Below are 16,482 nucleotides of genomic sequence, written 5' to 3' on the forward strand. Positions count from 1 at the left end.
GTCTGAAAAGAAGCAGAGATGTTGATTGGGAAAACGCTATCTACAGTAATAATGATAACACAACAGTTACTGTACTATATCACTGGTTTAACCTATATAGCCAGTACAAAACTCTTTTTTTTTTTAAATTACCGTAAACTTACTAACAGATAGATCAATATGATATGAATGAAATACTACCTATGTAAGTCAGTGATATACATCTTATCTATAATTTTCTATACACATTTTACCTACATGAAAAGGAGCATGGTGGATACAGTATGTACAGAATCACACACGTATAGACTATTACTGAGATTCCCTTGCTTTATTGCATAGAAACCTACGTACTATACTACAGTGTTCCCACACTAATGTTACACCTCTTAAGCCGTTCACATTCTTTACAGTCATCATCTATTCGAAAAGTCTGTTGAAGTGTGTTTCGATCAACGCACAGGACGGCTTCGGTATATCACCGAGCCAACATGGTAAGTCGGCATTGTATGCAGTTACTTTCAGTTGCCGGCTCAGCCGGACCACTTAGAGGTAATAGTATTACCTTTAAGTGGTACCACTTTATACATCGTATTGACTTTTATAAATTTGATATAAAATGAGGAAGTTACAGGATTTTAATGTTTCAAATGCAGTTACTTTCAGTTGTCGGCTCAGCCGGACCACTTAAAGGTAAAAGTATTATTAAGTGGTACCACATTATACACGTACATCGTATTGACTTTCATAAATTTGATATAAAATGAGGAAGTTAGATATTGTGACGAAACAGTTCAATGAGCTACCAAGGTATACACGTGTCTGCGTGGACGACAAACATGGAATTACAAGTAATGAGCCACAAATGATCCACCAGAGACGACAGATATCTTTCTACAATGTCGTTCAATTCTCCCTATCGCACAAAGCTCTCCAAATCTGAACGCGTGTGGCGCTCAATTATTATTATTTTTTTTTAAATCTTTAATTCTCGGGTATAAACTTCCGGTTATGAACGCGCGATGTGCAAATGTTTGCTTTTATGCACATTGAACGCCCAAGTAATAGTATTCATAGATGGTATCAAAATCTGTCTTATAATCTCGCAAATAATAGAGTTATTTCTTAATCTGTAACTTTACATTTTAATAATGGGATTCATCTGCGAAGCGGTCCAATTGCATTCCTCTCTCACAGAGTAAACATTCGCGGCTTTCCTGGCGAGAGTTTTTAGTTCATTCCTTCGTTTACTGTCGAAGGAACATTTCTTTCATTAGGTAGAAAGTCTTTTAATCGCGACACAGACATTCTCCGAAACTGGTCACCAGGTCGATCCATGTTTGCTTGTGCATGACGAGTTCTGTGCGTTTGAATGTACGATCAAAGATTCTACACTACTTTGGTACGATTTTCCAGAACCGCAAAACCGGAAGTATACGTCCCAAAAGCAATCGATCAGATATCGGTATCACAAGCTGATATCGCTTGATATCGGCTATATGCGATAGGGAGAATTACATAAGGTGATGACATCATAAAATCACATATCTCCAATAGCCCTCCATACAAATCTTCACTCACTCTTGTTTTGTACATGGAATAAAAAAGAACGACTTGTATTTTTTTTTGTATAATACATGTACCTAGTTTTCTTGTGTTGCAACGCAGATATCAAGTGTTAAGTAATGTACTTTCAAGAGTGTAACAAACTGTTTAAGCTTAATAAGAACATTATGCAATCGATGTATTTTGTGCGTATAATGTACATTTGAAATAAATCTAATGCCATTCAAGTGGAGGGCTTCTATTTAGTTTGTTTGCTGTGACGTTTTCTTTCAAAGTTGGACATGGAGTGAAATATTACTGTGCTTCAAGAATCACTGTTCGGCCAGTTTCTCGAAGTAGATGTGAATAATTTTCGACTTGTTCCTCCCTTCCGGAAGGCCAGAATCAGCATTTTTAGACGAGACATCCAGTACGCTGCGATCCATCTTAGAAATGTCTTTGATATCGCTGTACAAAGACCCTGCTGGCATATATAGATCATCTTCTCGTTGCATGAGAGTAACTGTGTCATCGTATAAAGACGACCCATCATTACTGTCGTCATCAACCGACTTTGGTGTGAGGTAGCTGTTGTCCACAGAAGTATCTCGACTGGATAGTCGACTGCGCCTGAAGAACGGTAAGGAAGCGAAGGGTCCAGGAGAATTCTTGTGCCCTTGAAGGACGTTCGAACGCTCCGAATTTCTGCCAGATCCGGACCGTTGGCGAAGGTAGTGCCTCGCGTTACTGCGTTCGTTTTCGCTCCGAAGGGTGTTAGACGTACCACTCTCACTCTCGAGGGCGCCGCCATAGGAATAATCATCTTTGTCTTCTAATGTAATATACCCATTGGAGTCGCAGACGGGTTCTCGTGGTATGGGTGGTAGCGGTCGAAGAGGGGCTGATGAAGAGGAAGCGTGTTGTACAGCAGCGGGCTGTGAGTCGGGATTGTGGTATATAACTCCGTCCACAGTTCCCACACCGTTGTCGGGTTGATGGCTGACCAAGTTGCGGAAGGTCGAGAGGAATGATTTACCTCTGCTTCCGTTCCTCCAAAGATAACCGGAAGAGATACTCTGTGGCCGAGAGGACCAAAAGCTTCTCTCGAGAGAACCCTGAGTAGACTGATACGTCCCCGATGACCGGGAGTAGCCATCGGCTGACCAATTAGAAAATGAACTTCCTGTGTAAGTCTCGCTGTACGAAGAACGTGTACATGACGAATACGAGTTAGTAAGAGTGCCTCTCGGGAAGTGAAAAACTGAAGCAACCCGATTTAGTGTGCTGCGCTGTGAAAAGGACATCAAGTTAAACACATTAAGAAATCTCATTACACATTGTAGATCTCGATTTTAAAATCTCGAATTTATCACGGTAGTTTATCAAGACAACAAATTATTTTTGAAATCATTTATTACTGTCTTTTTTTCATATCATGTCATTACAACGTTTAATCTTGATAACAACGTGTTAGAATCGTTCTGAGAGCGATGTTAACCAAGTTTGGTATTGATATTACTTGCTTAAAGTGATTCAATTCTTATCTTCATTAGAAACAAAATTGTCCTTCCAAGTTTGTATCATCATGTTACTTCGGCGTAAGAATGTGCTCGTTCATTCAACAAACGCTGAACGGCGGTAAATCATAATAGAACATTTCTCTTTTTTTTCTCTCTCTCTCTTTGGATATTTGTCGGTAGAAAACTTGGTTAAAGACTAGTTCCTAAGATGACGTCGTATTGTGTAAAGATCAAAGAGGAATGGTCATCTCAAGTCAAATTTAATTCTAATACACAGACTAAAGTCATGCAAATAGACCAAGTCAATGAAATTTGTACTGTTCACATGTTTTCCATGAACAGTTTTTGTCACAGATGCATTTTTAGGACACGTTCTGGTCTCACGAATTAACTGTTCCCTTCCTCACATATTTCCATTAGATTTTATTGTTAAGACAAAAATTCACATTCTTTGTATCAAAACGATAAAGAATTTGATGGCATACCAACGCTAATGACCTTGTAAAGAGTAACTGTTCTATTCATTGAAGTACTAAAACAATAGTTTGAAGAGTGGTTCATGACTGTGTAGACAAAACGAGAAAAGGCATTTATTATGTATACTGCTTTGCCGAATTTCCGCTTGTGGGGAGGGGGAGGGGAGAAAGATTCAGTTTGACTGTTGCATACCTTTGTTGTAATAGTTTGATAAAATTTCAACGAAGCTTGCATTTCTCTGTTTAGTTGAATTAAGTACTTCTCTTATACAGCCAAATCGAAAATGACATACAGGCCAAAGATGCATTATATAAACAACAAAAAGTAAACCCCCTTAATCAAAACAGACTAGCTTTCTAACTTCAATGATTTTGAGCAAAATAATCTGACGGGGTGATTTATATTCTTGCTGAAAACGAAAATTCTCTGTTCAGTCATGCATAAATGAGCACACATTAAAGACACAATTGTCACGCAAGTCGGGGTGAAGCAGCCTGTCTCTGGATAGTGTGTAATTGTTGTTGCTGTTGTTTTGTCATCCATTGTTTGGATCCACTGGATCACATAATATATATATATATATATATATATATATATATATATATATATATATATTCATATTCATATTTATACACATACTTACTGGCGATGTGCTTTCAAATTCTTCCCTCTCGAAGTATGGAGGGTTCTTCAGCCAAGCCTCTGATCGAGGCCGTTTTACAAGGCAGCGAATCGTCGTCAGCAGGGAAATAGTGAAAATGACCAGGCCTAGAGCGGTCCAACCAACAATCACTAATAAAACATAGTCCTGGCGTGAACTTTCCCTCGGCCCTCTGGTCCTCCCTGGGATTCCTGCATGCTCCTCGGAGGTATACTGCGCTGGATGCTCCGCTGTGGGGGACGATCTACTCGTTGTTGGTCGTGTTGGTAGTGTGGTCGTCATGTCTGTAGGTAGTGTGGTCGTCATGTCTGTAAATCATCAGAATCATTCACATTTTTAATACTCAGAATTTCTCAAAAGTGATTATTATATCAAAGATTGATAGACTGATTGATCTTATTTCCGCAAAATAAAACATGTACATAACTTCTTATTGAATAATACAAAAAAAAAAAAATCACAAAAGTGCATGAAACTGGGGCTGGATGTCCCAACTCAGCTCCGCCCTCATGGCCTGATGACTATATCCTCTTAACTCAATTTGCTTTTCTGATCGCTCTTTTTTTTTTCTAACTTAAGTCTTTGTAAACTGTCAGACTGTTGGAACTCTTCTAAATATGAGCTGAACGTTCACATGATGTACTGAGACAAATGCAACATTGAGAACTCACATCGCATACAATGGGCAAGAAATCCCAATTCCATTTAAAGGCTCTACGGTGAATTGGTTCATTTTGGTCTGATTTCAAGAATCATTCTACTCCTTCAATACATAAAACCCCAAAACACAAACAAACGTAAAATTGGGCCCCTGTAACTTTCTGCTTTGATTGACTGCACCTTATACATAAAAGTATAACCCTTGTAAGTTAGAAGCAGCCATATACGGTGTGTTAAAGGATTATCCATGTTATAAGCAGCATGTAAACACACTAAACGACTCATGCAGCGAAAGGCGCTAACGTGAAACTAATTAATGCTTAACAAGATCTCAGAAAGATTCCAAAGGACCTGCGATCAATCAAACTTACTATCGTTGTAATGTACCCAGCTTTATCGTCACCATCTGTCAATTTTTATTGTGCAATGAGCTTATTGATTTGTATCACATATAGTTTGATCTATCTTTATTTCGAAATATGAAACTAAATTATTGTAAATTTAAAGAATGTACGTCTAATTATTAGTTATAAAGGTTATAAAGGGAACGGGGAATCTTAATTCACTGAATCAACTCACCGAATGTCTTTATCTCTGACGAAGCCTCTACACAAATATTGAAACCATCATAGGTTTTTGATTGATCAGCAGTAAATATGATAGCGAGGTGGTTGGATCTTGAATGATATGAAAACTTTTGCAGTGCGGCGGTTCCTGTGATACGTCCATCTAAGTCGTGCCATTTGTCGGACTGAAACGGACCTGTAACGTTCTCACCAACAAACACCGTGTCATATCCACTTTCAGTGTCCAGGAAAAAGACCGTCAGATTTATTGTGTAGCCGGATGGAGCTTTTAGATACCAATAATGGAATTGGTTGTCGTGGTATGGGCTTGGGTCTGAGGAGATGTTGCACATTTGTTTGCCAGGATGAAGAGTCGCGTGTGCTACAACAAGGCAAAAGGAAGAGTATGAACATGATGAAACCGACATGCATCAGTCTGTTGGACAGAGTGCATGAACGTGATATCATAATTTAGCTCTCAACATTCATCATAGAATTCATGTTACTACTGTTTTATACTAATTAAGATCACACATATCAGCGTCACACTCAATTCTACTTAAAGGTTTGTGAATACATGAATGATAGGCCTAACCGTCGAAGAATAACAATAAAACAAGAGTTTATCAAATGGGGAGAGGATGTCATTTTGCCATTTTGGAAAACAAATCAATAACAATCTTTTGTTTAGTCATGCTAGTGCATTTCCATTTTTGATATTTTGAAAAACACAAGTATTTAAACAAGAAGCCCAAAACTATAAATAGGAAAGAAAGGAAAAATCAATGTCTTCAAGGTGCATGTAGATAAGCAAAATCCTAATCTCAATTACCTTTTACCACCACACTAGTGACCTGTATGACGAAACGTGGAGGAGGACGGCCGTGGTTCGGTGACGTGGCAAGACTTAACCACGCCCCATAGCTCAGTGACGTCACGTTACCCGGAAGCTTAGTTCCTCTGAGTAACCAATATGAAATGAACAACAACAACAACAAATAATAATGATAAACAGAACTTGATGGACTCTATTTGTCATCTCTTATGAATAATGATCCTACCAAGAGTAATAACATATATTATAGTGATTATATCGGTCTAAACATGCTAAGGGTGGAGACAATTTATCCTCTTTCTATTGGTAGGGTATCAGTAACCAAACAACCATTTTGATTGATAATATTATAATGTATTATATCTTCATCATAAAGTTACTGTAGACCAGTCAGCATGTGGATTGTCTGCTATTGCAATAAGGGGTTCACCCGTCCCGTTAACTTCTGCTAACTTGTATTTCTGTATTCAATTTTCATCACAGCATAACAGAATCAGTGCCTGCATAAAGGTCCTGTGCCCCTGGCACACCTTTCCGTGTAATCAACGCGGGCTTGTTGCAAGTAGGGACATTCCAGCACGCAGGAGAATTTTCTGCCGGCAGACAAGGGTGTTGGCGAGTTCCGTACTTGCGTCTTACTGATAGACGCGTGCTATTTAGCTACTACTTGCGTGTATTTCGTGTGACCTGCGTGAGAGCTTTGAAACCGATCAATTTTCAGCTACGAGCGACATACGGGGACTACGAAGTACCTGCGTGGGAGTTGCCTGCGAGGTGCTGCCGCTACGGGCCCCCAACTGGTGTTCTGCGTGGACCTCTGCGGGCAACCCCCCCCCCCCCCCTGGCGGCGACTCACCATGCTGAAGGCCTTTTCACACCGTGTCTGGGGAAGCCTTGCGGGTTGACTTGCGGGGAAATGTTTGCTACCCGGGCCCTGTTTCATAAAGCTGTTCGTAAAGTTACGAACAACTTACGAGCGACTGGTGATCAGATCTTGTGCTGAATTATTGAAATTATGATAGGTATAGCACATCGGAACTGATCACCAGTCGCTCGTAAGTTGTTCGTAACTTTACGAACAGCTTTATGAAACAGGGCCCCGGACCTCCCAGCAGTTGATCCGCACCTGACAGTACCTAGCACATATCTCGCCCTTAGTTGCCTGGAGGTGCGCACGCAAGTCCGATTTACCCGCAGCCAAGTTTCTGGGTAAGTTGGGGTCCACGCAGAACGCCAGGCGGAGGCCCTTAGCGGCAGCACATCGCAGGCAACTCCCACGCAGGTACTTCGCAGCTGTAACGCAGCCGGGTACTTCGCAGTCCCCATTTGCGGCCAAGATAATGACATTTTGTGGGATTTCTGCCATTCCTTAAGAGGGATTCCTTCACCGAGTTGCAAGCCCTCACTCACCACCCATGCGCCTGACACGCAGGTCACACGGAAGTAGAACGCAAGTTCTACGACATTCTACTCCATCACATCCAAAAAGTCCCAAAGAAAGAGGAGCTCATAGTCATGGGCGACTTTAACGCAAAAGTAGGATCTGATGTCAGCACATGGGCACCTACCCTAGGCAAGTTTGGTCTGGGCCAGAGGAACGACAGGGGAGAAAAACTCTTGGAGTTCTGCACACTTCATAAGCTTGTCCTATGCAACACACACTTCCAACACAAAGACTGTAGGAGGACAACCTGGATCTCCCCATGTGGAACCTACAAAAACCAGATCGACTTTATGGTTACAAAACAAGAAAGTCTGAAACTCTTCCACAATTGCAGATCATTCTCATCAGCAGAAATTGGTTCAGATCACCTTTTAGTTTTGGCAAACATGAAGATACAACCAACAAAGCCAAAACGAATGAAGAGCCTTCCAAAAACGTATGATGTGAGCAGATTTAAGGATCCTGCCATCGCAGAAGAGTTTAGAGTAAGGATTGGAGGAGCCTTTGAACCGCTACTTCAGCTTGAGGACAGAGATGTTGAGACCTTATGGACGAAGTTCAAAGACAAAGTTGTCGGGTTTAATATTGGTAAACGTGTAAGAGGTCTGCCTGAAGACGTACGTAACGCTTGTGAAGAAAGAAGGAAGGCAAGGATCACAGTTTTAAACCATCCAAATTCAGAAAATAAGAAGAAATATAAATGTCTGAACCAGAAAGTAAAGCGGGATGTGAAACGGTGGAAGAAGAATCTGCTCAACTCAGAAGTTCAAGAAATGGAATTAGCATATGCAAAAAATGACAGTCATGAGTTATTCAAAAGGGTCAGACGATTAGCTGGAGAAAAAGAAAGACTTCAACCAGCTGCTAAGAATAAGGATGGAGAATTAAGAACTGTTCCTGCTGAAGTCCTAGACTGCTGGAAATCTCATTTCAGCTCTCATCTAAATGTGAAGTTCCCAAGAGATGAAAACATTCTCCAGACTATACCGGAGCCTCCTCCTGCAGTTTCACCTAGTGAGCCATTCTCCACTGAAGAAGTTGAAAAAGCTGTCAAAGCAATGAAGAACAATAAAGCCTGCGGTTTGGATAAGATAGCTGCAGAAACTCTGAAGTCCGGAGGACCCTGTATGAATCAACTTCTCCTTAAGATCATCAATACGGCGTGGGCTGAACGTAAAACACCGGAAGACTGGAGCAAGGGACTCATCACCCCAGTACACAAGAAAGGTGATAGGCTTGACCCAGCAAACTACAGGGCTATTACTCTACTATCCACACCAGGGAAAGTACTATGCAAGATGGTGCTGAACAGAATACAACAGACCATCGACAGTTACCTCTCAGAAGAACAATGCGGCTTCCGAACTTCCAGAGGAACGACAGATGCCATATTTGTAGTACGCCAAATCATGGAAAAAGCAAGAGAGAGGCGGATCCCGATTCACTAGAACTTCATAGATTTCAAGGCAGCGTTCGACACTATCTGGAGGGATGCATTGTGGAAGTGTCTCCGTTCCATTGGAGTTGACAGTGTATTGGTGGACCTGATTGAAAGTATTTACTCTCAATCGAAATGTGCAGTACTTGTGAATGGAAAGATCACTGAATGGTTTGATGTCCTCACAGGTGTAAGGCAGGGATGTCTCCTCTCCCCCAGATTTTTCAACCTCTTTCTCGAATTTGTAATGGATGACATCAAGACATCAGATGGTGGAATCCACATGGGCAGAATGAATATCAATAACATACGTTATGCCGACGACACCACGCTGTTAGACCTGGTATTTGATAAGCTACAGATTTCTACACAAAAACTGGAAGAAGCATGTAAAGCATGGGGAATGAAAATTAACATCTAAAAGTGCCGAATAATGTCAAGTGAACAAGGTGACATCATAATAGATGATGAAGCGATAGAAAAGACAGACAAATTTGTCTTCCTTGGCAGCACTGTCCCATCAGTTACAAATGATGTTAAACGAAGGACCACCCTTGCAGCCTGGGCTTTCGGCCGTCTCAAAGGAACAATATGGTCAAACCAAAACATCTCGAGAACCTTAAAAGTGAGAATATATAAAGCTCTCATCCGACCAATCGCCACTTATGGTGCTGAAACATGGACCCTAAGGAAGGCAGACACAAGCAGACTGGAATCCTTTGAAATGAGATGCCTCAGGACCATTGCAGGCGTTCAACTTCTAGACCGCATCAGGAATGAGGACATCAGGAAGTCTCTGAACGCCACAAGATCCATCAGCCAAGAAATCACCTCACGCAGAATGAAATGGTTTGGGCATGTCATCCGCATGCCAGAGAATCGGCTGCCACGTGAAGCTTACTATAATGACTTCCACACAGCACGACCACCTGGTCGTCCTCCCCTCAGATGGAGAGACCAACTTCGCGGTGATACAGGATCAACCCTACTGAGCCTTGAACACCAGGCAAAGGACAGGAGAGGTTGGAGTGAGCTCACCCGGAGGAGTGCAAAGGGACACACCGTCCTACGCCTTTAAGTCAAGAGTTAAGTAAGCACGGGTCCAGCAGGTAAGACGCATGCGAAACTTGCCCATATCCTTCGCGTACAAAAATTGTCCTGCGTGCTTGAAAATCCCCACACGCAACAAGCCCGGCCCGCCTAGCTAGCCCGGAAAGGTGTGACAGGGCCTAAACTTGGTTGCGGGTGAATAGGACTTGCGTGAGCAACTCCAGGTAACTACGGGTGAGATACGTGCTCGGTACTATCATGTGCTGGTCATCTGCGGGGACCTCCGGGTAGTTAAAAACTGTTCTTTGCAAGTCCCACGCAAGGCTTGCCCGGAAAGGTGTGACAGGACCTTAACCCTTATTTTAATGCATTAATATCAGACATAATTTTATAGAATAATCAAATTGAAAGTAAACTATGAAAGATATGTCTCAAAGACCGGTTCTGTAACGTATTCAGATTTAATGCTTTGTTCACAAAATTTAGCCTTAACAATCACAAAGCTTGCCAGAGGCTTGCCCGACCTAGAAACAACGGTAAAAGTGAATTCCTGCCTGGGTAACTTAATGGGATGGAGGAGGTGAATGAAACATGCTTCGTAACTATAGGTCGTGAATTTGAAATAAAACATCCATAAATTGAAATAAATTACAGAAACGGTACATTGAAGGAACACTGTAACTGAGGGAAAACTTCGAAAACAAAAAGTTTGGCAAAACGGTAGCTAGAATGCAGGTGACCATCTTCATGAACAGAGCGACCAGGGGGCATTTCATGAAGGAACTTGTCGGATAAAATATCTGACAAGTCAATTATATCCGACAAGTTCAGAGAAATCAGCCAATCAGACGAAAGAATTTCTCAAAACTTGTCGGATTTAATTGACTTGTCAGATATTTTATCCGACAAGTTCCTTCATGAAATGCCCCCCCCCCCCAGGAAGATTGCACCAGGTAAACTTACGCTATAAGGGCAATGTAATTGTGCCACTTACGGGTTAACAGCAGTGCAGAGGTCGTGCCGTGAGGACGGGTGTACTTGTATCCGTAGAAGCGTGTACTCTATGTGAACACTGGTGAAGTGGGAGACACAGTAATAGGTATTATCATGACCAGTGATGGCCTTAAATATGACTTTACATTCCACAAAATCAAAAGTATATTTAGCGATAAATGTTAAATAATATTGGGGAAAATAAACATGAAAATGAGTTGTATTTAAGAGGAATTGATCGCATACTATAAGAAGAAGGTAGGTGTATCTTTATGTGAACATAAATATCCAACAAATATGTTCTAGGGGAGGACTGTCATACGCCATGCGTTATCATAAATGAAAGATCTAGAAATCAAAAGCGAAAAAGCAAAGCAACATGTATTATCTGTCACTCATTTCTTTCGCTACTTACCCTACATGAAATTAGGAGTTTAACGTCAGAGACTGGGTTTAAAATTGACATTGGCTTGAACAAAGAATGTGCACATCATAAACTTTATTCCACAGTATATGACTGCCGATAAAGATTCAAACACTTTGTCGCTAAAAGATATAACAAACAATCCTCACCCAAACTTAGCCAGACAGCTCCCTTGGTTGATCTCCGAAGACCACAAGTCACCTATCTCGAGGGATTGGAAGCCTGATGTGAGATTGAACTTCAAAAAATGGATCCTTACTTGGTGACCAGGAGGTCCGTACACCTTCCAGCAACGAGGAGAATTGGGAGGTGTTTCTGGTCGTATTTTTTTGATCTCGTTGACTCCAAGATTGATCTCTGTTGCGCGGTAAGGGAGAGTGGGGAGAAGTGGGACAAAAATTGTGATTTGATGAATTTTCTCATATAACTTTTCTGATATTCAGAATGGGGCTCTCATGTCTCGGACCCAAAGACTACTGATGCTAAGCCACATGATGGGTTGTTACTTCATATTCCTAAAAGTCTCATATTTATGTTATTATTGATTAATGAAAAGGCTTCTGATCGGGGTGAAGTGGGCCACCCCCTGGGAGAAGTGGGACATTGGTTGGGGTAAAGTGGGACAAACAGTAAATATAGGCTAGACAATATTACAAGCATATCATTAAATACTGTGTGTGCGTGCGTAGGCCCTATGTGTGTGTGTTTGAATATCCAGACATGAAGAGTTTCATCGCAAAACGTGATATATCCATTATGGTCCATTAGAGACAGTTGCATTAAAAGCATCCAGATTTTAAAGAAAATAACAAGAAAATCTTTGATATCTTATCATAACTTTGAATACAGGGAGAAGTGGGACAGTGATGCTGTCACAGTTCATCCCAATGGTAAAAAAAAAATGTAAATATTCTCTTTAATAACAGGAAAAAAAGATGATGGTAGGAATGTTAATATTCACTTAAACAATTATGAAATCCCAAAAGCTGATAAAACAAAGTTTTTAGGTGTATTTATTGATTCCAAGTTATCTTGGAAATTTCATATTGCAGAGGGTTGAGCGAGAAGTGTCTAAAATATTGGTATTATTCGTAAATTTGCATTTTTTTTGCCTGTAAACATACAACGTATGCTTTATTGCACACTTATATTACCTCACCTGTCATATTGTAACATTGTCTGGGGAAATACATTTGAATCAAATTTGAAAAGATTACAGGTTTATCAAAATCATATTATTCGATATTTATGTAATGTACGAAACATAGGTCCTGGTGGTGTTCGAAAAGATACATTGTTTAACGAGTTAAAGCTGCTGTGTTTAAAAGATATCAATACATTCCAATTGGGTTTATTTATGTATAAGTGTACAAATAATTTTCTCCCTGATCACTTATGTCACTTATTCGAAGAAAACTCAGAATACCATAAGTATGAAACCAGATCATCTTCACTAATTCACATTCCAAACGTTTCAAAACATACAAAAGTCTCACTCCAACACACAGTGCACTTTTCTGGTCCCAAGGTCTGGAATAATCTCCCAGCCCATTTAAAATCTGCATCTTCTTTGAGTTTATTTAAATGCCGTTATAAATCGTCTTTCTTCTTTTGAAATGATAGACCTTTTTGCCGATATGATCAAGTTTGCTGATGTTTCTTCTCTCGGGGCCTGGTGACGAGTTACCTAAGTAACCTGTACATTATAACGGCATTTCAATACTTGGAATCCGCTTTGCATACACTAGTTGTTGCTGTGTCGGGCAGGCCTCGTGCGAGCATTCAGGTTGCCAGGAATAACCTTTGTTAAAATGACATGCATAAAATTTGAATATATCGGTAAGGGTGTTAACTCACAATCCAGTTGGAGACAGTGCATTTCACTCATTGTCTCGCTTACATCTGTGCAGAGGTTTCACATTATTAGCATTTATAAATATGTAATGTTTAACTTTGATATGTGCAACTTTTGCTAGGCTGCAGCTCGTCACATATTTTCATACTTAAGGGGGTATCTCACCGGGCTTGAAACTAGTTCGCGACTAGTTCGCGACTCTAGATTTTGCTAGTTACAGAGACGTCTCCGCGACGTCTCCGAGACGTCTCCTGAAAATTACAGAGTCTCCGATTAGTCGCCAGTTAGTCGCAAGAAAATTGATTTTTCGCGAAGTCTCCACGACGTTTCCGAGACGTCTCCGTCAGTTGCGGAGACGTCGCGGAGACTAATCATGTCCGCGACTGCTGAGACGTCTCCGCGACGTCTCCGCGATGTCTCAAAGACGTCTCAGAGACGTCGCCGAGACCTGCTGGAGGCCAGAAAAACTGGTGAGAGATCGCGGAGACGTCTCCGCGACGTCTCCGCGACTCTATTTGACGCTGTTTGACCTACTTAAAAACCACGTGACCTATCTGCGTGCTGACATCCTGCCTAGATCAAGTCAGGTGATCCTGCAACGGCTCCCTCATATTTGAAATTTTTTGACACCTGCCATTACTCGTCTCAGAGACGTCTCCTTGGTGAGACCGCGAGACATTTTTATGTTGGAGACGTCTCCGCGACTGCTGCGACTGATAAGTTGAAGATGTCGCGGAGACGTCTCCGTTGATGAGATACTAGCTTTACTGTAGCCCCTCTGTTAGACTGCAATGCTTCTCTTTGAGAAACATCTCATTTTCATATTGCCATGGGAACTATTATGTTTTTGTTGTTTCTTGTGTTTGTGATGTAATGTATTTTTGTTAGGCAGCTCACCACAAGCTCTGCTTTTTGAGGTTCTGCCTTCCTTGTACAATCTTACGTATGTGATGTACAATATGAAAAAGATGGGAAATAAATGTTTTACAAACTTGAAACTTGAAACCACCCCCCGAAAAAAAAAATGGCGGCTAACATCACAATTTTGCTAATTTTTGCAAAATCTCTTAATGCCAAATATTGAAAGTCATAAGGCCTACATATAGCATGCTAAGTGCCTGCTAAAGCCGTGTGATGAATTCAGAAAGCACTTCACACCAAATGCCCCCCCCCCCAAAAAAAAAAAATAATAAATAAATAAATAAATAAAAAAAAAAAGTGTCCGAAAAGAATAATTCGAAATTAAACTTTCCCGCAGAGTTGCTGCAGAGCAGTTACCATATGCTTATATTCTGATGCCAAATGCCTAACTGGTGATTATTTCAAAAGACTTGAAAGCTGATTAGTTCAAAACTCCTTTGAGATATGAGAGGTGTCCCAGTTCTCCCGCGTCCCAATTTACCCCACTCTCCCCTATCATGCAAATAGAGGGTTTTCGTTTTTCATCATTTTTCTTTTTTTTTTTTACCTATGTAGCTCAGACTTCCTCCATGGCGCATGACCACTAAAAAGAAAATGTTACATTAGTTTAAGTATCGATGTTATGACTTTCATTTTATTGTTGCTTTCAATTAAGAATTGAAATAAACATCACCAATTAAAATAGAAGAAAAATAGATTGTACATTCCTTTTGAGAGGAAAATGCAGGTTCCACATTTACACACTATCTAAACATGAACATTGTAGTTTAAATTTGAGGAGCAGTACAGCGTATGTGACAGTAAGTCTATATGGATTCTCAATCGTGAGGCCCCTTAATTGTTCTAGTCCGATTGCAGCTGCGGTTGCGTGTGCCCTTAAACGCAAGATAACCTATCATCATTGCCCTGTGTATTGGATTGGAATTCAATCTGTCTCTCCACATTGTCAGATTGGTAATAGTTTTAGGCTTAACGTGCATTGTTCCTTCCTGAGTAAAATATATCTATATATATCAAAGTCCTATATATTACACTCCGGTTATAAGGAAATTCCGTAAGTAAAATTCCGGCCGCAACATTATCTACTCTATCTATTTTCATTGATTATTAAATTGTTTGGTTATTACGAAATTTCGATACAGCGCACTACCGTTATAACGAAAACGGTTATAGTGAAATTTTGATATAACGAAAGAAAACTGCCGGTTCCGAGGACTTCGTTATAACGAGAGTCCACTGTACATAGATTCTTACTACCATTACCACTAACTTCCCGGGCAAAGAACATATTAATAGTCTTGTAGTCATATCAGCTCGTTGTACGACTCCTAAACAGAATGAAAAGAAATCTTGAATGATTCTTATGAATGATAAGAAATTTGTATTTTCATTATTGAAATTAGGTTGCGCTGCCATTTGCAATGTCGACTAAGTAAACACAGGAAATAGAGTTTATTGTTTGAAGAGTAAACATTTGATTAGCATGTGATTCAGAAGAGTACTGACATTATTCTGTGATTGCGAAATTTAAGCTTCGAACGTTGTTAAGTTCTTTCAACCACGATAGTTATACAGTGAAGGATAATTAATTAAAATCACGTTAGTCAGTGATAAAGAGCTTACCTTTAGGATGGGAGCAGGCATTCCGGCAGTTTATGCCAATTCCTGCCATGCCTTTCTCAGAAGCAAGCAGGATATAAGAGAACACGACAAGAGAAGCCCCAAGCATGGTGGAAATTGTTCGTACATTCACTGTAACGCCGATTGACGAAATTTAGTTTCCCCTGAACATTGATATGTTTTATCCAGATAGAAGGCAAGCTGATGTCATTTACACAGATTATCGTCACAATGTTGCTCACAATCCTAGCTGAAAAGTTTGGGATATTTCACCGTTCGTCCGTATATGACGTGCAGATACTAGTATCAACATGGTATCGAATGAGAACCGACTTAGCAATTTGGTTTATAAAATATGATGGGGACAAGATAGATAGTGTGCATTCTGAGACGTCATTATATCCTCTAGTGTTGAAGGGGGAAGGGGCGGAAGTAATAGCCGAAAGAATTTCAGTGTCACATGCATCATCCTCGAATCTATTCATTGAAGGCCA

The 16,482-nt window shown here is 40.5% G+C and overlaps 1 protein-coding gene across 1 annotated transcript; it reads left to right on the forward strand.

The window, feature by feature from the left end:
* Positions 1–7,100: 7,100 nt before the first annotated feature.
* Positions 7,101–9,135, forward strand: LOC140245293 (uncharacterized). The gene is made up of 2 exons (XM_072324878.1): positions 7,101–7,143; positions 7,676–9,135. The coding sequence occupies exons 1-2, from the start codon at positions 7,101–7,103 to the stop codon at positions 9,133–9,135; spliced, it is 1,503 nt and encodes a 500-aa protein (XP_072180979.1).
* Positions 9,136–16,482: the final 7,347 nt, after the last annotated feature.

The sequence above is a fragment of the Diadema setosum genome, chromosome 22, assembly GCF_964275005.1.
Source record: "Diadema setosum chromosome 22, eeDiaSeto1, whole genome shotgun sequence".
NCBI lineage: Eukaryota > Metazoa > Echinodermata > Echinoidea > Diadematoida > Diadematidae > Diadema > Diadema setosum.